Source organism: Micropterus salmoides, unplaced genomic scaffold (assembly GCF_014851395.1).
Source record: "Micropterus salmoides isolate LMB-PRFRI ecotype aquatic unplaced genomic scaffold, ASM1485139v1 Ms_hic_scaffold_15, whole genome shotgun sequence".
NCBI classification, from domain to species: domain Eukaryota; kingdom Metazoa; phylum Chordata; class Actinopteri; order Centrarchiformes; family Centrarchidae; genus Micropterus; species Micropterus salmoides.
Window position 1 is genome coordinate 228,386 of NW_024040596.1, and position 23,457 is coordinate 251,842.

The following is a 23,457-nucleotide window of genomic DNA, read 5'->3' on the forward strand; positions in this document are numbered from 1 at the left end:
CTTCTCTAACCTTTGTCTTGTTCTTCTCTCCTGTATTTTAAGCAGGGTAACGTTCTCCTGCCTGTTCTTCTTCTTCTCTAACCTTTGTCTTGTTCTTCTCTCTTGTGTTTTAAGCAGGGTAACGTTCTCCTGCCTGTTCTTCTTCTTCTCTAACGTTTGTCTTGTTCTTCTCTCTTGTGTTTTAAGGAGGGTAATGTTCTCCTGCCTGTACTGATTATGTTTTTGTAATACTTGTGTTTTAAGGAGGGTAACGTTCTCCTGCATGTTCTTCTTCTTCTCTAATCTTTGTCTTGTTCTTTTCTCTTGTGTTTTAAGGAGGGTAACGTTCTTCTGCCTGTTCTTCTTCTTCTCTAACCTTTGTCTTGTTCTTTTCTCTTGTGTTTTAAGGAGGGTAATGTTCTCCTGCCTGTTCTTCTTCTTCTCTAACGTTTGTCTTGTTCTTTTCTCTTGTGTTTTAAGGAGGGTAACATTCTCCTGCCTGTTCTTCTTCTCTAACCTTTGTCTTGTTCTTTTCTCTTGTGTTTTAAGGATGGTAATGTTCTTTTGCGTGTTCTTCTTCTCTAACCTTTGTCTTGTTCTTCTCTCTTGTGATTTAAGGAGGGCAACGTTCTCCTGCCTGAACTGATTATGTTTTTGAAATACTTGTGTTTTAAGGATGGTAATGTTCTTTTGCGTGTTCTTCTTCTCTAACCTTTGTCTTGTTCTTCTCTCCTGTATTTTAAGGAGGGTAACGTTCTCCTGCCTGTTCTTCTTCTTCTCTAACCTTTGTCTTGTTCTTCTCTCTTGTGTTTTAAGGAGGGTAACGTTCTCCTGCCTGTTCTTCTTCTTCCCTAACCTTTGTCTTGTTCTTCTCTCTTGTGTTTTAAGCAGGGTAACGTTCTCCTGCCTGTTCTTCTTCTTCTCTAACCTTTGTCTTGTTCTTCTCTCTTGTGTTTTAAGGAGGGTAATGTTCTCCTGCCTGTACTGATTATGTTTTGTAATACTTGTGTTTTAAGGAGGGTAATGTTCTCCTGCATGTTCTTCTTCTTCTCTAACCTTAGTCTGTTCTTTTCTCTTGTGTTTTAAGGATGGTAATGTTCTTTTGCGTGTTCTTCTTCTCTAACCTTTGTCTTGTTCTTCTCTCTTGTGATTTAAGGAGGGCAACGTTCTCCTGCCTGAACTGATTATGTTTTTGAAATACTTGTGTTTTAAGGAGGGTAACGTTCTCCTGCATGTTCTTCTCTTCTCTAACCTTTGTTTTGTTCTTCTCTCTTGTGTTTTAAGGAGGGTAATGTTCTCCTGCCTGTACTGATTATGTTTTGTAATACTTGTGTTTTAAGGAGGGTAACGTTCTCCTGCCTGTTCTTCTTCTTCTTCTCTAACCTTTGTCTTGTTCTTCTCTCTTGTTTTTTAAGGAGGGTAACATTCTCCTGCCTGTTCTTCTTCTTCTCTAACCTTTGTCTTGTTCTTCTCTCCTGTATTTTAAGCAGGGTAACGTTCTCCTGCCTGTTCTTCTTCTTCTCTAACCTTTGTCTTGTTCTTCTCTCTTGTTTTAAGGATGGCAACGTTCTCCTGCCTGTTCTTCTTCTCTAACCTTTGTCTTGTTCTTCTCTCTTGTGTTTTAAGCAGGGTAACGTTCTCCTGCCTGTTCTTCTTCTTCTCTAACCTTTGTCTTGTTCTTCTCTCTTGTGTTTTAAGCAGGGTAACCTTCTCCTGCCTGTTCTTCTTCTCTCTAACCTTTGTCTTGTTCTTCTCTCTTGTGTTTTAAGGAGGGTAACGTTCTTCTGCCTGTTCTTCTTCTTCTCTAACCTTTGTCTTGTTCTTTTCTCTTGTGTTTTAAGGAGGGTAACGTTCTCCTGCCTGTTCTTCTTCTTCTCTAACCTTTGTCTTGTTCTTCTCGCTTGTGTTTTAAGGAGGGTAACGTTCTCCTGCATGTTCTTCTTCTTCTCTAATCTTTGTCTTGTTCTTTTCTCTTGTGTTTTAAGGAGGGTAACGTTCTGCTGCCTGTTCTTCTTCTTCTCTAACCTTTGTCTTGTTCTTCTCTCTTGTGTTTTAAGGAGGGTAACGTTCTCCTGCCTGTTCTTCTTCTTCCCTAACCTTTGTCTTGTTCTTCTCTCTTGTGTTTTAAGCAGGGTAACGTTCTCCTGCCTGTTTCTTCTTCTCTAACCTTTGTCTTGTTCTTCTCTCTTGTGTTTTAAGGAGGGTAATGTTCTCCTGCCTGTACTGATTATGTTTTTGTAATACTTGTGTTTTAAGGAGGGTAACGTTCTCCTGCATGTTCTTCTTCTTCTCTAATCTTTGTCTTGTTCTTCTCTCTTGTGTTTTAAGGAGGGTAACGTTCTGCTGCCTGTTCTTCTTCTTCTCTAACCTTTGTCTTGTTCTTCTCTCTTGTGTTTTAAGGAGGGTAACGTTCTCCTGCCTGTTCTTCTTCTTCCCTAACCTTTGTCTTGTTCTTCTCTCTTGTGTTTTAAGCAGGGTAACGTTCTCCTGCCTGTTCTTCTTCTTCTCTAACCTTTGTCTTGTTCTTCTCTCTTGTGTTTTAAGGAGGGTAATGTTCTCCTGCCTGTACTGATTATGTTTTTGTAATACTTGTGTTTTAAGGAGGGTAATGTTCTCCTGCATGTTATTCTTCTTCTCTAACCTTAGTCTTGTTCTTTTCTCTTTGTTTTAAGGAGGGTAACGTTCTCCTGCCTGTTCTTCTTCTTCTCTAACCTTTGTCTTGTTCTTCTCTCTTGTGTTTTAAGGAGAGTAACGTTCTCCTGCCTGTTCTTCTTCTTCTCTAACCTTTGTCTTGTTCTTTTCTCTTGTGTTTTAAGGAGGGTAACGTTCTTCTGCCTGTTCTTCTTCTTCTCTAACCTTTGTCTTGTTCTTCTCTCTTGTGTTTTAAGGAGGGTAACGTTCTCCTGCCTGTTCTTCTTCTTCTCTAACCTTTGTCTTGTTCTTTTCTCTTGTGTTTTAAGGATGGTAATGTTCTTTTGCGTGTTCTTCTTCTCTAACCTTTGTCTTGTTCTTCTCTCTTGTGTTTTAAGGAGGGCAACGTTCTCCTGCCTGTACTGATTATGTTTTTGAAATACTTGTGTTTTAAGGAGGGTAACGTTCTCCTGCTTATTCTTCTTCTTCTCTAACCTTTGTCTTGTTCTTCTCTCTTGTGTCATCAGGTGGTAAACCTGTTGTTCTAGTGCTGATGCATCACACCCGAGATTTCGACTTTTCAATTGATGTGAAAAGATGGTCTGAAAACTATCAGAGCGTCGCGTTGGATGTTCACGTTCTCTTCCACGAGACTCTGCAGGGATTACTGAAGTGTAGGAGAAACGATGAGGCAATCAAACAGATCCATGAAGAGTTAAATAGACACAGTAGATCTGGATTCTTGAACTTTTGGGGCAACAAGTAACTGGGTGGGGATCTCTGGTACTGCCCTAGAATGGTTTTCATCCTACCTGTCAAATAGGCAGTTTTGTGTGTCTGTAAACAACTATGTCTCTTCGTTCTGTCCAGTTAAATATGGTGTGCCTCAGGGGTCAGTCTTGGGACCCATCTTGTTTTCCTTGTATCTGCTTCCCCTGGACATATTATCCATAAACATGGCATTTCTTTTCATATTTATGCTGATGACACACAAATATACTTGCCCGTCAGATCCACAGACCCTGGAATGCTGAGTTCACTTAACAACTGCCTTTGTGAAGTAAAAATATGGATGTAAAATAATTTCCTCCAACTGAACTCAGACAAAACAGAAATCCTGGTCATCGGGTCTCAGCAGATGGCAAAACAAATACTGCCATCTGCTGGTTCCCTAGTAAATCACATTAAGCCTGTGGCAAAGAACCTTGGTGTTTGGTTTGATAGTAATTTAAATTTCGAGCAGCACACCACAAAGCTTGTTCAATCATGTTTTTATCAACTTAGAAATATAGCAAAAATTCCATCTATGTTAACTTTTAAGGACACCGAGACCATTTTACACGCCTTCATCTCATCACGCCTGGATTATTGCAACAGCCTTTTCACCTGTTTAACCCAAAAATCTATTGATGGACTCCAGACTGTCCAGAACTCAGCTGCCAGGCTTTTAACCAGAACAAAGAAATATGACCACATTACTCCTATTTTAGCTTCATTACACTGGCTCCCAGTATGTTTTAGAATTGACTTTAAAATTCTATTGATCACTTTTAAAGCTCTTCATGGCCTCTCGCCTTGTTATATTTCTGACCTTTTAGTCCCATACGCACCAGCACGTACCTTGAGATCCTCGGGCAGAGGTCTGTTGTCTGTTCCAGAGTCTCGACTGAAAACTAAAGGGGACAGAGCGTTTGCTGTCAGGGCCCCGAGGCTCTGGAACAGCCTGCCCGAGGAAATCAGGTCGGCTGAGTCAGTGAACTCTTTTAAGTCCCTTCTTAAAACATACTTTTATAGGAGAGCCTTTCCCGATCTTATTTGACTTTATTTTATCCCTTTTATTTTATTGTATTTTACTAATTTTATATTAATTTTTCATGCTCTTATTTTGTTTTTTTGTATTATTCTTTACACTTGTTAAAGCACTTTGTAACTTGTTTTTGAAAAGTGCTCTACAAATAAGGATTATTATTATTATATATATTAACAGTGTAGCCTTTTTTTCCCCAGTGATGGATCAAGAAAGTCTCTTATTTTATCTTGTGAATGATTTATTGCAGAAGAAAACTTTTCATGAGTCAGATCACAGTCCTGGTGATCACAGATGGAATCTGTTGTAGGTACAGAAGTCTGAACACAAGGTTCGAGCTCAGCTCACATATGGAGGTCTGAGCTCCCATGGAAGCAGTAAAATCATGCATCTGTGGGGATTGTTGGAGCCATTCTGTGTATAGCCATGGGTTGGCGCTGTGTGCAGCCACAAGTCTACTTAAGACATTTGGTAATTAGTGCAGGTGTGGCGCACTGCGAGGTGCATGGTTTTTAACCGTGAGGCACGGCCTGTAATTATGGAGACTGACTTGAGTTAAGTTATTTTTGAATAAATGTTTTATTTTTTGTTATGTTAATAAATGGATTGGCATATCCGACGTTAAGTTCAGACTTTTGAAAGTTTATTATTTTATTTTATTATTTTAAGCCAAAGGAAACAGCACGCCTGAAACACGCGTGCAAAACAACTTAAATGTGCGCCAACAGGGGTCACTAATTCATTTCAACAACCATTACTTTGAATTTGACCGAATAGGTTGAGGCCGCGAACATGAACTTGGTTGTGTTGTACTGATTGAGAGTCTTTATTGACTGCTGCTTGTTTGTTCAGTATTATTGGCTTTATAATGCGTCCTTGAATTAGTACAGCACTACATATAGTAATCTGCTTAACTGTGTACCAGCGTTGCGTAACATGTTGAAATGTTGGACCACGTAATAAGCAACAATCTCTCTCTCTCCCCTTATTATTATTTTTATTTATTTATCTCCGCCGGTAACGTTAGAGTCCCCCACGAAGCTCAGATTATAACTCGAACCCGTCTGAACCTTAAACCTTCTTAAATGTATGAAGGAGGTTCAGCATTTTGTAACAGTCACATCCTGTGTGGAACAGAGGAACGTTTGTTCCTTTCACACATTCAGAATTCCAGAAACTTTAAAATCAGCCTTAACTCTTCATCTGCAGCTGCTTTTTACTAAATGTGATTCACAAGTCAGTGAGCCGCTGAATCTTTTTACTGTGTGATGTTTAGATTTTAACTGTGACTGTATATTGTGGGAATAAAAGGGATTTTCAAATTTCAAAGTTTGTGAGCAGATTTTTTCATCTTACATAAATGCAAAAAGTGATCCAGATCTGTGTTATTAATGTTTTCTCTTTCTATATTCTGTATCATACTATCAGGATGCTGATTCAGTAGCTCTGTACGTGTCGTTTAATACTTTAAGTGTGTTCTTCTAAACGTTAACTCTTTAAATGCTAGCTGTGTAAAACTTTATATTTCCTAAGAATACAATTACTTTTACGGACAACATAGCAGTGGACAACTTGTTTATTCAAGGGAAAAGCTGCTTTCACTCCAAACAATGGGACGAGCCGGCATTTTCCACCAAATACCTGAGGAGCTGAGGAAGAGGCGCCGAGGCTGCAGAGCCGGAGCGAAGGTGAAGGCCAGCGGCTAAGCGGTGGAAGTACAAGCCCTCGGTTCCGTCGATAATGATGGGGAATGTAAACTGTCCAACAAGACGGACGAGCTGGCTGCCCTTGTGAGGACGGACAGGACGTTCAGGGAATGCAGTTTACTTTGCCTCTCTGAAACCTGGCTAACCCAGAACACCCCGGACACTATTGTGGATCTACCTGGATTCACTACAGTGAGAGCGGACCGGGACTGTGGACACAGCGGCAAAAACAAAGGAGGGGGACTCGTGCTGTTTATCAACAACAGATGGTGTAACCAGAGGGCTGTTTGACAAAACCAAGACAGCGGATTGAGCTGGGATTTTCCAGATATCCTGGCTGAATTAAGCCGTGACTGGGTTTCAAGAAAGCAGTAGCACATAAGTTACCATGGTGATTTATTCTGTGCAGCTGGCCTGCGCCAGACCAGACTAACAGGCCAGGCTTAGTGAATCCTGGTGCCTTATCTGTCAGTGGTCACAAACCAAAGGTTTGTTATTTCATGTTCTTATGTGTGTGTTTTGCAGATTTTTCATTAGCCTGTATTAAAATAGTAGGTTGTGGTTATTAGGTTTCATAATTGGAGAAGATGCGTGCACCATACTTTGCACACAATGAGCATCCGCGAGTAGGTTTATGTGGAATGAAAGCACTTATAAATAGAAGAAAAAGTAACACGGGTACAGCAATAAACCAGCGAAGTGTGGCAGCCAATAGAGGACCGACTGAATGTGTGAGAAGCCAGAAATATCACAGCTCTTAACTGAAACTGTCATAATTATAATGTTATATTGTGCCTTAAAAGTAAGCGCGGGACATTACAGGTCACTCAAGAAACTCACACACACTATGTAGGATTCCTATGTCATTTTATAATACTCTGAAATTATAGTCCCTTATATTGTGCACTGTTAATTCATGAAGCAACAGGGAGAGGACAGCACAATGTTTTTCTCTCCCTGGGATCATCTGCTGCGAGTTTGGGAGAGAAAACAATGATTACCGTAATACATTGTGTTACAGTCAGGCTTACAGTGTACTGTGCAAAAATCACTTCTCTTTGGAGTTGCGGGATTTCCTTCTATTCATCTCCATATCTAAGTCCAAGTCCTGTTTTTATTTAGTTAATTTTTTTCAAGTGTGTGCAGTTCAGACATCTGACAGTTTGTAAAACACATAACAGTTAGCACAGCAGGAAGTGTTGACCTGTGGGTGTGCTTATACTTACTACATTGGCAGCCTGGCTGTCAGATTGCAGGACTACAGCCTCAGGCTCAAGTTACAGATATCAGACAGTATTTTCTATGAGCACCACAACACTGACTTTTTAACTATTATCCATAATGACTAAACAAGTACACCATTTTCACACAAAACTGACAGACCTCCAGCCTCTCTGCCAAGCCTACTATACATATATACACTCACTTTTTAAAAGTATTTGTTAAAAATGCTGCTTGCAATAAAAAATGCTAAATAACTGAAAAGGCTTTAAGAAAGGTTAATAAGAAAACATGCAATGCAAACATAGAAGAAACATGTGTGCATTGTCCAAAAAAGAACAAGCTGCTGATGGTGCATTATGCCAGCTTTTTCTCGCTCTTTTAATACTGCGGCCGTGTTTCTCTTTCTTTTTTTTATATTATTCGTTACACACAGTGAGTAACAGTGAATAAAGTACGCTACACACGTCTTTTCCATTTCGGCATCAATGAATCTGTGATCGACAGCGTGGGCACTTGAAGAAAGCTGTTGACGCCCATTTATCTGAATTACTTCCACCTGGCTTGACATAGTCGCACCTTCTGAGCCTGGTTTGGCCTTTGTGAAACTGATAAAGCCAGGATGCACTGATCGCACCAGGTCAAGCCTGGCTTTATCTCTTATCCTGGATTTCTAGTTCTGCTTTTGTGAAACAGCCCTCAGGGGCATGTTACGGTGAAGGAGATCGTGTGCAACAGAGACACTGAGTTGCTGGCGGTAGGTCTCAGACCGCACTACATGCCTAGAGAGTTCTCCCGTGCCGCCGCTGCTGCTGTTTACGTCCCTCCGCGTGCGCACGCCGAGACCGCGTGTGGCGTAATCCACTCCACCATCTCAGGGGATTTCAACCACGTGACCCCTATATTTTAAAAATGGACTTCATTTCACAACTAGGGCAGATTATGTTTTTAATTGTCTTAAAGGCACCTTCAAATGCAGTGAACTGTTTTCAGTTGGCAGTGTCACTGCTTTTTAATTTGGCCTTTAGGACCCAGTTTTTGTGCCTAAACACAGCAGACCATCATGGCTAATGTAAACACCTCATATGGAAGTTTTAGCATCGCCATGTAACAACATCCTATCCATCCATAAGGTAAGAAAATATAGACCTTATCACCACAAATCCACCAAATATCTTGAATATTCCCTATCGTCACATTGCCAGGCAAAAGCTGATCTCTTACCATCAAAGTCCTTCCCTTCTTACTAGATGGCACAGCAAAAGTTACTTCATGTGTTTTCACTAATCTTACGGTCATGCTTATCCAAAGACATCATACGTCTTATTTGAGCAAAAACAGCTACTAGCCCTCACAGGTCTTACCTCTATTTCTTCAGGAATTAGCTTTTAGTTATTTCCAAGGGCCAAATGACAAATGTCCTCTGTGTATTATTCACTCTTGGAGTGACTACTGTAGTATATTGCTCCTGAACTCCTTTGGTGACTGTTGACACTTCAACAGGCTCTAAATCTTTCATCATAAGAGTCACCTTATGGTTCACATAACCTTGTATCCAATGATTTTGAAACGGAACAAATTTAAACTCTGGCTTTAAATAAGTACAACTATATTCCCCTAGGTCTTCCCAGGAAGCATTACACAAAACAAGCGAACAATCGCCCACAACCGCCTCATATCATTAAAGAAAGAATACTTTCTTTGACTAGGGGTACACCCTCCGGTCCTGATAACGACACATCTTTACCGCGACTATTTATCCACTTGGGAGGCCACCCGTATTCCATTTCTCACATTTACAAGGAAATGCCGAACCTCCAAACTTAACCTTAACCACAGTAGACAATGAAGTTGGCGTTGGCGAAATCATCTGAGGCGCCACTGTAGTCAAATGTGTTACATTTATACTTTTAGAGACTGTTGACGATACAAGAGTAGAGTTGCTTCTTACTGCTCTTGCATCAGGCTGAAGTGTTGATGTTACTGTTGTTGACTTTCTTAGAGGTACTTCAATCCTAGTTTTCGTAACGTTTTGGTCTGACTCTTTTCTGAACTGGTCTGGGACTGTTTTGTCTAATTGGAACACTGGCTTCTCCTGTAACAGAGGTGCAGCCCTTGGTGACCTCTGCGGCTTCACCTTCCACTGAAATAATATAATAATAATAATCTTTGTTTGTAGAGCACTTTTCAAACACGTTACAAAGTGCTTTAACAAGTGTAAAGACAATAATACCCAAAAAACAATAATACAAAAACAATAAAAGATAAAAGCAAGAAAACATTGGCAAGACTAAAATACACGTTTAAGATAAATATAAAATTAGTAAAATAGGATAAAATAAAGTCAAATAAGATCGGGAAAGGCTCTCCTATAAAAGTATGTTTTAAGAAGGGACTTAAAAGAGTTCACTGACTCAGCCGACCTGATTTCCTCGGGCAGGCTGTTCCAGAGCCTCGGGGCCCTGACAGCAAACGCTCTGTCCCCTTTAGTTTTCAGTCGAGACTCTGGAACAGACAACAGACCTCTGCCCGAGGATCTCAAGGTACGTGCTGGTGCGTATGGGACTAAAAGGTCAGAAATAGAACAAGGCGAGAGGCCATGAAGAGCTTTAAAAGTGATCAATAGAATTTTAAAGTCAATTCTAAAACATACTGGGAGCCAGTGTAATGAAGCTAAAATAGGAGTAATGTGGTCATATTTCTTTGTTCTGGTTAAAAGCCTGGCAGCTGAGTTCTGGACAGTCTGGAGTCCATCAATAGATTTTTGGGTTAAACAGGTGAAAAGGCTGTTGCAATAATCCAGGCGTGATGAGATGAAGGCGTGTAAAATGGTCTCGGTGTCCTTAAAAGTTAACATTGATCTAATTTTAGCTATATTTCTAAGTTGATAAAAACATGATTGAACAAGCTTTGTGGTGTGCTGCTCAAATTTAAATTACTATCAAACCAAACACCAAGGTTCTTTGCAACAGGCTTAATGTGATTTACTAGGGAACCAGCAGATGGCAGTATTTGTTTTGCCATCTGCTGGGACCCGATGACCAGGATTTCTGAGTTCAGCTGGAGGAAATTATTTGACATCCATTTTTTAACTTCACAAAGGCAGTTGTTAAGTGAACTCAGCATTCCAGGGTCTGTGGATCTGACGGGCAAGTATATTTGTGTGTCATCAGCATAAATATGAAAAGAAATGCCATGTTTATGGATAATATGTCCAAGGGGAAGCAGATACAAGGAAAACAAAATGGGTCCTAAGACCGACCCCTGAGGCACACCATATTTAACTGGACAGAATGAAGAGACATAGTTGTTTACAGACACACAAAACTGCCTATTTGACAGGTAGGATGAAAACCATTCTAGGGCAGTACCAGAGATCCCCACCCAGTGCCTCAGTCTGTCTAACATGATGTTGTGATCAATGGTGTCAAAAGCAGCGCTAAGGTCCAGGAGTACAAGGACTGAGCACATACCTTCATCAGCAGACATTAAAAGGTCATTGGTGACTTTAAGCAGGGCAGTCTCAGTGCTGTGGTACTTCCTAAAACCAGACTGAAACTTTTCAAATATTTTGTTATTTTCCAGCACAGTGAGCAGCTGTTTGGACACAATTCTTTCTAGAATCTTTGCAATAAAAGGCAGTTTTGAAATTGGTCTAAAATTATGTGGGAGGGAGGGATCTAAACCAGGTTTCTTTAAAAGTGGGTTCACGCAAGCCGTTTTAAAATAATCAGGGACACAACCAGTAGATAGGGAGCTGTTGAAAACAGAGATCAAATGGGGCCCAACAGAATCTATTACTTTCAGTAAAAACTTTGTAGGTATTACATGAAGTGGGCTGGAGGACACTCTCATTTCTGATGCTGTTTTTAAAAGCTCAGACAAGTCGATGGGATAAAACTGGTTAAAACTCTGTTGTTGCTGGTGAGGAACCTCTGAGTAAGAGGCCGCAGGGGTAATAGAGGCTCTGATTGACACCACCTTATTGGTAAAATAAGATAAAAACAATTCCCAGTCATCATTACTTCCAGCTGAGGCACAAGGAGGGGTTGGGTTTACCAGCTGATCCACAGTCTTAAACAGAAACCTGGGATTGTGTTTATGTGTAGTAATGAGTTCAGAAAAATAGTGTGTTCTCGCATCCTTAACCATGTTATTGTAGTTAATTAATAAATCCTTCAGACTGAGGTAATGGACTTGGAGATTGGATTTTTTCCATCTGCGCTCTGCTTTCCTGCATTCCCTTTTTAGGCTGCGAATGCTGTCATTTATCCAGGGTTGCTTACTAGCTTTAGACGTAGGCCTAACCTTTAGAGGAGCAGTAATATTTAGTGACGACAAGCAGATATGATTGAAGTGATCGACCAGATTGTTGGTGTTGGAATCAGACAGGTGTTGGCTTTGGCTCTGAAAGAATGCGCAAAACTTTGAAACACTTTGTTCATTAAAGATGCGAGAACACACGGAGCTTGGTGAGGCGGCATGAGTAACAGGCGAATCGCAGCTAAAAACAATACATCTGTGGTCAGATATGGTCATGTCCACTAATTCCACAGAGGAAATGCTGACACCCAGGGTAAAAACCAAGTCCAGTGTATGACCACGGTTATGTGTTTGCCCTTTGACATGTTGTTTGAAGTTAAAAGAAGTGGCCATATTTAAAAAGTCAGTTGCATTAACATTGTGGGGTCATCAACATGAATATTAAAATCGCCACAAAGAACAATTCTGTCATAATTTAAAACCAGAGTAGATAAAAATTCAGGAAGTTCTGATAAAAATCCTACAGGCGGTTTTGGGGGGCGATAAATTATAACAAATATGATAGGTTGCAGCCCTCCAACTTTAAGAGTGAGGACTTCAAAGGAGTTAAATTCATCACAGCATACTTGATGACATTTAAAATTTTTCCTATACACGCTCACTAGCCCACCACCACGACCACTGACCCTCGGTTGACTAAAGCAATCATATTGAGGCGGAGACAGTTCAGCTAGCTGGCTATAGTCATTCATCTGCAACCAGGATTCAGTTAAAAACATAAAATCTAGATTTGCAGACAAGATAAAATCATTTAAGATAAAAGTCTTACTTGAAAGTGATCTCACATTGAAGAGAGCCATTTTAAATGAGTTTGTTCTGGGTGCTGGAGTTGGTGCAGTTGTCCTGATCCTTAAGAGATTACTATTATTTCTGTGTGGGATGTGCACGTTTCGGTTTACTGGTCTATGCGTGATGATGACAGGAATAGAAGTCTGTGGAACAGCGCTGGGAGCAGACGGCTTTACATGCCAGCAGGTGGAGACAGTTGTTTGTGGCAGTGAGGCAGAGATGTGTTCAGTGAGCGGTGGTGTGTCCAGGTGTGCTGCATGAATGATGAGTCATTCACGTAAGTCATGTGTGGACCGCACCACATGCTGTATGTGAGCAGCTAACATTTCTGAGCCCCGTTTGTTTGGGTGAAGTCCGTCTGTCTTAAAAAGAGACATTCTTTGCCAGAAAATATTAAAATTATCCACATAACACACACGGTGAGCCCTGCAGGCGGACTGGAGCCAGTCGTGGAGGCCAAGGAGTCTACTGAAGCGGCCAGCACCGCGACCGACTGTGGGAATGGGACCAGAGATAAAAACGGACTTTCCACACTGCTTTAAAAAGTTAAAAAGACGGTTAAAATCTGATTTTGTCAGCTCAGACTGTCAGAAGAGCTGTGTCATTTGTTCCGACATGGACTATCACTCTTGTGATGGAGGACGGGAGCGACGGCATCAGGTCCTGGAGTTTTTTTAAAATGTCAGCCGTGGTGGCACCGGGGAAGCAGTGAGTGGTAGCGTTAAAGAAACAGATGTTTCTGGTTATGGAGTCACCAATTATTAGTGTGGTTGGGGAGAAAAGGGGACGAGGGGATTATTGTGTGGTTCCAGAGCAGGACTGAGCAGAATCTGCTTCAACACTGCGTGCGGACTGAGGATGGAGTGTGTGAGCTGCCGAGTGTTGTGTCGCAGTTCTGTGTCCATGCATGCAGCAAACTGAAAGCACTGTCTGTCGGAGCGTCTACGTGAAAAGAGAAGGAAGACATGGCTGGTAGTGTCTTCAGAGTTGTTAAACACCTCAGCGCACTGAAGGAAGCCATCTGACTGTGTGAGGGGCAAGATCGTTGATGTCTGCAGGCAGAGTAGGAGCTCTCCTGTCTGACTGGTCCACCAATAGCAGAGAAGATGACCCCTTGAGACACAGCCCCTCCTCATTTGCATAATGAGTCAGAAATGTATACAGAAATTTAAAAAGGACAGGCAGAAATAAATACCATGGGTGAAAATAAATAAGGTAGAAAAATACAAAGGAAGAATAAAACAGACAAAAATATTAAAACACACACATAAATAAATATTAAAAAAATTAGTAATAAATAAAGTTGAAGATTATAAGGGAGAATAAATAAATAAGGTAATTATAACAAAGGTGAATAAGTAAAGGCACTAATTAAAATATATACATTTATGTCTCCTTGTATAATTTAATTAATACCAACATTTATTTATTTACTTTATTTTTTTGTGTATTTAATTGGAAGCTTATTTATTTATTGAGCATTTATTTATTTCTGTATTTATTTCTGACTGTGTCAGGATCGGTCCTCCATAGCGGGGTGGGAGAGTTATCAAGCACGTAAAGTTTGGTTCAGATGTTAGCATGTACACTGAAGTTACAACAACTTCCTGTGTCATGGTGAAGAGCTGATCTTTGACGCCACGCCACGGACACGCCCATTGACGAAAACTTGCAAATAGCACAACTTTTCATCTTCAATGCCTTTAGAAGGCACAGCAGAAATTTGAGGTCGGTCGGACTAAATCCCTAGGAGGAGTTCGTTAAAGTACGAAGTGTGTAAATCATCCAAAATTTGACGTAAAATTCAAAATGGCCGACTTCCTGTTGGGTTTAGGCTATGGCTCCAAGAGACTTTTTTGTGCGTCTGGACAAGATACACGTACCACAGAAAATTCGTGCACGTAGGTGAAACGTGCGGCGGGGGCTGCTTCGTTAAAAGTCACTTCCTGTTGCCAGCAGGTGGCGCTATGACTGTGGGTGAATATCAGCATGTACATGTGTTCAGGGCGGGACTCTCATCCTACATGTACAGTTTGGTCCAGATGTGAGCATGTACACTGAAGCTACGACAACTTCCGTGTCATGGCGAAGAGTTGATCTTTGACGCCACGCCACGGACACGCCCATTGACGAAAACTTGCAAATAGCACAACTTTTCATCTTCAATGCCTTTAGAAGGCACAGCAGAAATTTGAGGTCGGTCGGACTAAATCCCTAGGAGGAGTTCGTTAAAGTACGAAGTGTGTAAATCATCCAAAATTTGACGTAAAATTCAAAATGGCCGACTTCCTGTTGGGTTTAGGCTATGGCTCCAAGAGACTTTTTTGTGCGTCTGGACAAGATACACGTACCACAGAAAATTCGTGCACGTAGGTGAAACGTGCGGCGGGGGCTGCTTCGTTAAAGGTCACTTTCTATTGCCAGCAGGTGGCGCTATGACTGTGGGTGAATGTCGGCATGTACATGTGTTCAGGGCGGGACTCTCATCCTAGATGTACAGTTTGGTCCAGATGTGAGCATGTACACTGAAGTTACAACAACTTCCTGTTTCATAGCGAATCATCGACGCCACGGACACGCCCATTGACGAAAACGCGCAAATAGCACAACTTTTCATCGTCAATGCCTTTCGAAGGCACAGCACAAATTTGACGTCGATCCGACTAAATCCCTAGGAGGAGTTCGTTAAAGTACGAAGTGTGTAAATCATCCAAAAATGGCCGTAAAATTCAAAATGGCCGACTTCCTGTTGACTTTAGGCTATGGGTTCTTGAGGCTTATTGTGCGTCTTGATACGATACATGTCCCCAGAAAATTTCGTACATGTAGGTTGAACGTGAACGAGGGGCTAATTTTTTCCAATTTTCTAGGTGGCGCTAGCGAGTCATTTTGCAACGCCCATGTGCGAAACTTGTAGAATACGAAATTTTTCACCGGTTCTGACATGTTTGCAAATTTTGGTGAGTTTTCGAGAATGTTTAGGCCATGTCAGTTGAGCCTACTTTGCAGAAAAAAGAAAAAAAATAAATAAATTAAAGCTGCAAGCAGCGTTGGGCGGGCCCTCGCACTTGTAAGCGCGTCCGCGCGTGAGCCGGCCGAGTTGCACATTCTGGAGCTCTGCCGGTGCGGCTGTGAATTTCCTATGCGGTTCCGACGCCGCATGAATGTGCTATATGTCACTTCCTGTGTCCCCTATGTGGAGCTACATAGCACTTGCCGCTATGAATATAAATCGGTATTGACGTGTAGATGTCTGCGGGGTGGGAGAGTTATCAAGCACGTAAAGTTTGTTTCAGATGTGAACATGTACACTGAACAATAATGTACCCAAACAATAAAATAAATTCCTTTTATATTTCCCTGCCTTGTTGTTTATGTGTACATACAGAGGAAGAATGTGAGAACAGCACACATTTCATCGTTACTGTGTGTTAGAGCATGTGAGAACAGTGGATACTTTTAATACAGCCCACACCCCTAATACTGTGTAACTATAACAAGTAGAGAACAGAAGAAAAAGATGTTCTTTCTTTACAACTGTCTGCATAGCTTATTCATATTGTGTAATGAATGAAAATAAATAGGCCTACTAGGCTCCTCTCTACTTTGACATTTAAGATTAGCTTGTTTGATCCACCTTCATACACATGTGACATTACTGTACAACTTGAGAAAGGTGAGTTGTTTTCTGCTCCAGCCTGCCTAAAAGAAAAGCGTTTTGGGGATTAAATGGACTTTATTAGCTGCTGCAGTGCAGGATGAACTCAGAATAGACCCATTTCTCACCTTATTATTCTAAATCATGCAACGAAGAAGAAGAAATGCATAAGAAATCCTGGGACAAAATCTGTCCACAAATACTGTACAGCATGTAGTCTGATGATCAAGACTTGTGTTATAGCTGACTTGGGCAGTGAAATGTTTTTTTAATTCATGTGGTCATAGTTGTCCACAACTCAAATCAGAATATAAGAAGAAATGTTTTATACCACCTCAAGAAGGCTTCCTATCAGAAAGGTAGGAAGGTATTTCAAATGTACAACTGCAGTACTTAAATCTAAGTAAAGTAATTTCCCTGACATTTTTGTGTTACTTTACTTTTAATAGACCCATGTAAGAGGTTTTATACTTCCTGTGAGTATAATCCAATCAATCTTATTTTCATACTGTATATCCGTTGTGTAATTTGATAAATTGTGTTGTATGTCGTGCTCGCATCTCAGAGAAGACTCTGACTGCAACATGCGTCTTTGTAAAGAGAGAAACGGACAGAAAAAGTCTCTAACTCTGCCTGTCAGCTCGCTCTGCTCCGTTAAAACTGAATTTACCATACAGAATTGAATACGAGTGCACTCCAGATTTAGCTGCAGCCAGCTGACCGTGTGCTTCTCCCTATACCGCAGTTCTGTGTCCATGCATGCAGCAAACTGAAAGCACTGTCTGTCGGTGCTTCTACGTGAAAAGAGAAGGAAGACATTGCTGGTAGTATTGTCTTCAGAGTTGTTAAACACCTCAGCGCACTGAAGGAAGCCATCTGACTGTGTGAGGGCAAGATCGTTGATGTCTGCAGGCAGAGTAGGAGCTCTCCTGTCTGACTGGTCCACCAATAGCAGAGAAGATGACCCCTTGAGACACAGCCCCTCCTCATTTGCATAATGAGACAGAAATTTAAAAAGACAGGCAGAAATAAATACCATGGGTGAAAATAAATAAGGTAAAAAATACAAAGGAAGAATAAAACAGACAAAAATATTAAAACACACACATAAATAAATATATTAAAAATTAGTAATAAATAAAGTTGAAGATTATAACGGAGAATAAAAATAAGGTAATTATAACAAAGGTGAATAAGTAAAGGCACTAATTAAAATATACATTTATGTCTCCTTGTATAATTTAATTACTACCTACATTTATTTATTTACTTTATTTTTTTGTGTATTTAATTGGATGCTTATTTATTTATTGAGCATTATTTATTTCTGTATTTATTTCTGACTGTGTCAGGATCGGTCCTCCATAGAGGGGTGGGAGAGTTATCAAGCACGTAAAGTTTGGTTCAGATGTGAGCATGTACACTGAAGTTACAACAACTTCCTGTGTCATGGCGAAGACTTGATCTCTGACGCCACGCCACGGACACACCCATTGACGAAAACTCGCAAATAGCACAACTTTTCATCTTCAATGCCTTTAGAAGGCACAGCACAAATTTGAAGTCGGTCGGACTAAATCCCTAGGAGGAGTTCGTTAAAGTACGAAGTGTGTAAATCATCCAAAATTTGACGTAAAATTCAAAATGGCCGACTTCCTGTTGATTTTAGGGCATCGCTCCAAGAGGCTTTTTTGTGCGTCTGGACAAGATACACGTACCACAGAAAATTCGTGCACGTAGGTGAAACGTGCGGCGGGGGCTGCTTCGTTAAAAGTCACTTCCTGTTGCCAGCAGGTGGCGCTATGACTGTGGGTGAATGTCAGCATGTACATGTGTTCAGGGCGGGACTCTCATCCTACATGTACAGTTTGGTGCAGATGTGAGCATGTACACTGAAGTTACGACAACTTCCGTGTCATGGCGAAGAGTTGATCTTTGACGCCACGCCACGGACACGCCCATTGACGAAAACTTGCAAATAGCACAACTTTTCATCTTCAATGCCTTTAGAAGGCACAGCAGAAATTTGAGTCGGTCGGACTAAATCCCTAGGAGGAGTTCGTTAAAGTACGAAGTGTGTAAATCATCCAAAATTTGACGTAAAATTCAAAATGGCCGACTTCCTGTTGGGTTTAGGCTATGGCTCCAAGAGACTTTTTTGTGCGTCTGGACAAGATACACGTACCACAGAAAATTTGTGCACGTAGGTGAAACGTGCGGCGGGGGCTGCTTCGTTAAAGGTCACTTCCTGTTGCCAGCAGGTGGCGCTATGACTGTGGGTGAATATCAGCATGTACATGTGTTCAGGGCGGGACTCTCATCCTACATGTACAGTTTGGTCCAGATGTGAGCATGTACACTGAAGCTACGACAACTTCCGTGTCATGGCGAAGAGTTGATCTTTGACGCCACGCCACGGACACGCCCATTGACGAAAACTTGCAAATAGCACAACTTTTCATCTTCAATGCCTTTAGAAGGCACAGCAAAATTTGAGGTCGGTCGGACTAAATCCCTAGGAGGAGTTCGTTAAAGTACGAAGTGTGTAAATCATCCAAAATTTGACGTAAAATTCAAAATGGCCGACTTCCTGTTGGGTTTAGGCTATGGCTCCAAAAGACTTTTTTGTGCGTCTGGACAAGATACACGTACCACAGAAAATTCGTGCACGTAGGTGAAACGTGCGGTGGGGGCTGCTTCGTTAAAGGTCACTTTCTATTGCCAGCAGGTGGCGCTATGACTGTGGGTGAATGTCGGCATGTACATGTGTTCAGGGCGGGACTCTCATCCTAGATGTACAGTTTGGTCCAGATGTGAGCATGTACACTGAAGTTACAACAACTTCCTGTTTCATTGCGAATCATCGACGCCACGGACACGCCCATTGACGAAAACGCGCAAATAGCACAACTTTTCATCGTCAATGCCTTTAGAAGGCACAGCAGAAATTTGACGTCGATCCGACTAAATCCCTAGGAGGAGTTAGTTAAAGTACGAAGTGTGTAAATCATCCAAAAATGGCCATAAAATTCAAAATGGCCGACTTCCTGTTGACTTTAGGCTATGGGTTCTTGAGGCTTTTTTGTGCGTCTTGACATGATACATGTCCCCAGAAAATTTCGTACATGTAGGTTGAACGTGAACGAGGGGCTAATTTTTCCAATTTTCTAGGTGGCGCTAGCGAGTCATTTTGCAACGCCCATGTGCGAAACTTGTAGAATACGAAATTTTTCACCGGTTCTGACATGTTTGCAAATTTTGGTGAGTTTTCGAGTATGTTTAGGCCATGTCATTTGGGCCTACTTTGCAGAAAAAAGAAAAAAAAAAAAAAAAAAAAAAAAAAAAAAAAAATAATCCGAGCAAATTCAATAGGGACCTCACACGGTCGTGCTCGGGCCCTAATAAATAAATATAATAATCCGAGCAAATTCAATAGGGACCTCACACGGTCGTGCTCGGGCCCTAATTATAACAAAGGTGAATAGTAAAGGCACTAATTAAATATATACATTTATGTCTCCTTGTAAATTTAATTACTACCTACATTTATTTATAGGGCCCGAGCACGACCGTGTGAGGTCCCTATTGAATTTGCTCGGATTATATATATATATATATATATATAATATATATTTTTTTTTCTTTTTCTGCAAAGTAGGCTCAACTGACAAGGCCTAAACATTCTCGAAAACTCACCAAATTTTCAAACATGTCAGACCCGGTGAAAAAATTTCGTATTCTACAAGTTTCGCACATGGGCGTTGCAAAATCATCGCTAGCGCCACCTAGAAAATTGGAAAAAATTAGCCCCTCGTTCACGTTCAAACTACATGTACGAAATTTTCTGGGGACATGTATCATATCAAGACGCACAAAAAAGCCTCAAGAACCCATAGCCTAAAGTCAACAGGAAGTCGGCCATTTTGAATTTTACGGCCATTTTGGATGATTTACAACTTCGTACTTTAACGAACTCCTCCTAGGGATTTAGTCGGACGACTCAAATTTGTGCTGTGCCTTCTAAAGGCATGACGATGAAAAGTTGTGCTATTTGCGCGTTTTCGTCAATGGGCGTGTCCGTGGCGTCGATGATTCGCTATGAAACAGGAAGTTGTTGTAACTTCAGTGTACATGCTCACATCTGGACCAAACTGTACATCTAGGATGAGAGTCCCGCCTGAACACATGTACATGCCGACATTCACCCACAGTCATAGCGCCACCTGCTGGCAACAGAAAGTGACTTTTAACGAAGCAGCCCCCGCCGCACGTTTCACCTACGTGCACGAATTTTCTGTGGTACGTGTATCTTGTCCAGATGCACAAAAAGTCTCTTGGAGCCATAGCCTAAACCCAACAGGAAGTCGGCCATTTTGAATTTACGTCAAATTTTGGATGATTTACACACTTCGTACTTTAACGAACTCCTCCTAGGGATTTCGTCCGACCGACCTCAAATTTCTGCTGTGCCTTCTAAAGGCATTGAAGATGAAAAGTTGTGCTATTTGCAAGTTTTCGTCAATGGGCGTGTCCGTGGCGTGGCGTCAAAGATCAACTCTTCGCCATGACACGGAAGTTGTCGTAGCTTCAGTGTACATGCTCACATCTGGACCAAACTGTACATGTAGGATGAGAGTCCCGCCCTGAACACATGTTCATGCTGATTCACCCACAGTCATAGCGCCACCTGCTGGCAACAGGAAGTGACTTTTAACGAAGCAGCCCCGCCGCACGTTTCACCTACGTGCACGAATTTCTGTGGTACGTGTATCTTGTCCAGACGCACAAAAAAGTCTCTTGGAGCCATAGCCTAAACCCAACAGGAAGTCGGCCATTTGAATTTTACATCAAATTTTGGATGATTTACACACTTCGTACTTTAACGAACTCCTCCTAGGGATTTAGTCCGACCGACCTCAAATTTCTGCTGTGCCTTCTAAAGGCATTGAAGATGAAAAGTTGTGCTATTTGCAAGTTTTCGTCAATGGGCGTGTCCGTGGCGTGGCGTCAAAGATCAACTCTTCGCCATGACACGGAAGTTGTCGTAACTTCAGTGTACATGCTCACATCTGCACCAAACTGTACATGTAGGATGAGAGTCCCGCCCTGAACACATGTACATGCTGACATTCACCCACAGTCATAGCGCCACCTGCTGGCAACAGGAAGTGACTTTTAACGAAGCAGCCCCCGCCGCACGTTTCACCTACGTGCACGAATTTTCTGTGGTACGTGTATCTTGTCCAGACGCACAAAAAAGCCTCTTGGAGCGATGCCCTAAAATCAACAGGAAGTCGGCCATTTTGAATTTTACATCAAATTTTGGATGATTTACACACTTCGTACTTTAACGAACTCCTCCTAGGGATTTAGTCCGACCGACTTCAAATTTGTGCTGTGCCTTCTAAAGCATTGAAGATGAAAAGTGTGCTATTTGCGAGTTTTCGTCAATGGGTGTGTCCGTGGCGTGGCGTCAGAGATCAAGTCTTCGCCATGACACAGGAAGTTGTTGAACTTCAGTGTACATGCTCACATCTGAACCAAACTTTACTTGCTTGATAACTCTCCCACCCGTTATGGAGGACCGATCTGACACAGCCAGAAATAAATACAGAAATAAATAAATGCTCAATAATAAATAAGCATCCAATTAAATACACAAAAAATAAAGTAAATAAATAATGTAGGTAGTAATTAAATTATACAAGGAGACATAAATGTTTATATTTTAATTAGTGCCTTTACTTATTCACCTTTGTTATAATTACCTTATTTGTTATTCACTTTATTTATTACTAATTTTTTTAATGTATTTATTTATGTGTGTGTTTTAATATTTTTGTCTGTTTATTCTTCCTTTGTATTTATTTACCTTATTTATTTTCACCCATGGTATTTATTTCTGCCTGTCTTTTTTAAATTTTTGTATGCATTTCTGCCTCATTATGCAAATGAGGAGGGGCTGTGTCTCAAGGGGTCATCTTCTCTGCTATTGGTGGACCAGTCAGACAGGAGAGCTCCTACTCTGCCTGCAGACATCAACGATCTTGCCCCTCACACAGAGTGGCTTCCTTCAGTGCGCTGAGGTGTTTAACAACTCTGAAGACATACTACCAGCAATGTCTTCCTTCTCTTTTCACGTAGACGCTCCGACAGACAGTGCTTTCAGTTTGCTGCATGCATGGACACAGAACTGCGGTATAGGGAGAAGCACACGGTCAGCTGGCTGCAGCTAAATCTGGAGTGCACTCGTATTCAATTCTGTATGGTAAATTCAGTTTTAACGGAGCAGAGCGAGCTGACAGGCAGAGTTAGAGACTTTTTCTGTCCGTTTCTCTCTTACAAAGACGCATGTCAGAGTCTCTCTGAAGAGGGCAATGAAGTCTCAGTGACCGATGCGAGCACACATACAACACAATTTATCAAATTACACAACGGATATACAGTATGAAAATAAGATTGATTGGATTATACTCACAGGAAGTATAAAACCTGTACATGCGTAAAAGTAAGTCAGGGAAATTACTTTACTTAGATTAAGTACTGCAGTTGTACATTTGAAATACCTTCCACCTTTCTGATAGGAAGCCTTCTTGAGGTGGTATAAAACATTTCTTCTTATATTCTGATTGAGTTGTGGACAACTATGACCACATGAATTAAAAAAATTAAACATTTCACTGCCCAAGTCAGCTATAACACAAGTCTTGTTCATCAGACTACATGCTGTACAGTATTTGTGGACAGATTTTGTCCCAGGATTTATTATGCTTCTTCTCTTCGTTGCATGATTTAGAATAATAAGGTGAGAAATGGGTCTATTCTGAGTTCATCCTGCACTGCAGCAGCTAATAAAGTCCATTTAATCCCAAAAACGCTTTTCTTTTAGGCAGGCTGGAGCAGAAAAACAACTCACCTTTCTCAAGTGTACAGTAATGTCACATGTGTATGAAGGTGGATCAAACAAGCTAATCTTAAATGTCAAAGTAGAGAGGAGCCTAGTAGGCCTATTTATTTTCATCATTACACAATATGAATAAGCTATGCAGACAGGTAAAGAAAGAACATCTTTTTCTTCTGTTCTCTACTTGTTATAGTTACACAGTATTAGGGGTGTGGGCTGTATAAAAGTATCCACTGTTCTCCCATGCTCTAACACACAGTAACGATGAAATGTGTGCTGTTCTCACATTCTTCCTCGTATGTACACATAAACAACAAGGCAGGGAAATATAAAAGGAATTATTTATTGTTTGGGTACATATTGTTCAGTGTACATGCTCACATGAACAAAACTTACGTGCTTGATAACTCTCCCACCCCGCAGACATCTAACACAATAC

At 41.1% G+C, this 23,457-nt stretch overlaps 2 protein-coding genes across 3 annotated transcripts in view; both read left to right on the top strand.

Annotated features, from left to right (window-relative positions):
* Positions 1-3,491, top strand: part of LOC119903737 (GTPase IMAP family member 7-like) — a 28,633-nt gene extending 25,142 nt beyond the window's left edge. The window contains exon 6 of the mRNA XM_038719955.1: positions 3,138-3,491. Coding sequence (XP_038575883.1) covers positions 3,138-3,376 — 239 coding nt within the window. The 3' untranslated portion in view covers positions 3,377-3,491. The remainder of the gene's footprint in view (positions 1-3,137) is intronic.
* Positions 1-23,457, top strand: part of LOC119903735 (interferon-induced protein 44-like) — a 153,519-nt gene that overhangs the window by 99,840 nt on the left and 30,222 nt on the right. The gene's annotated exons all lie outside the window — the stretch shown is intronic.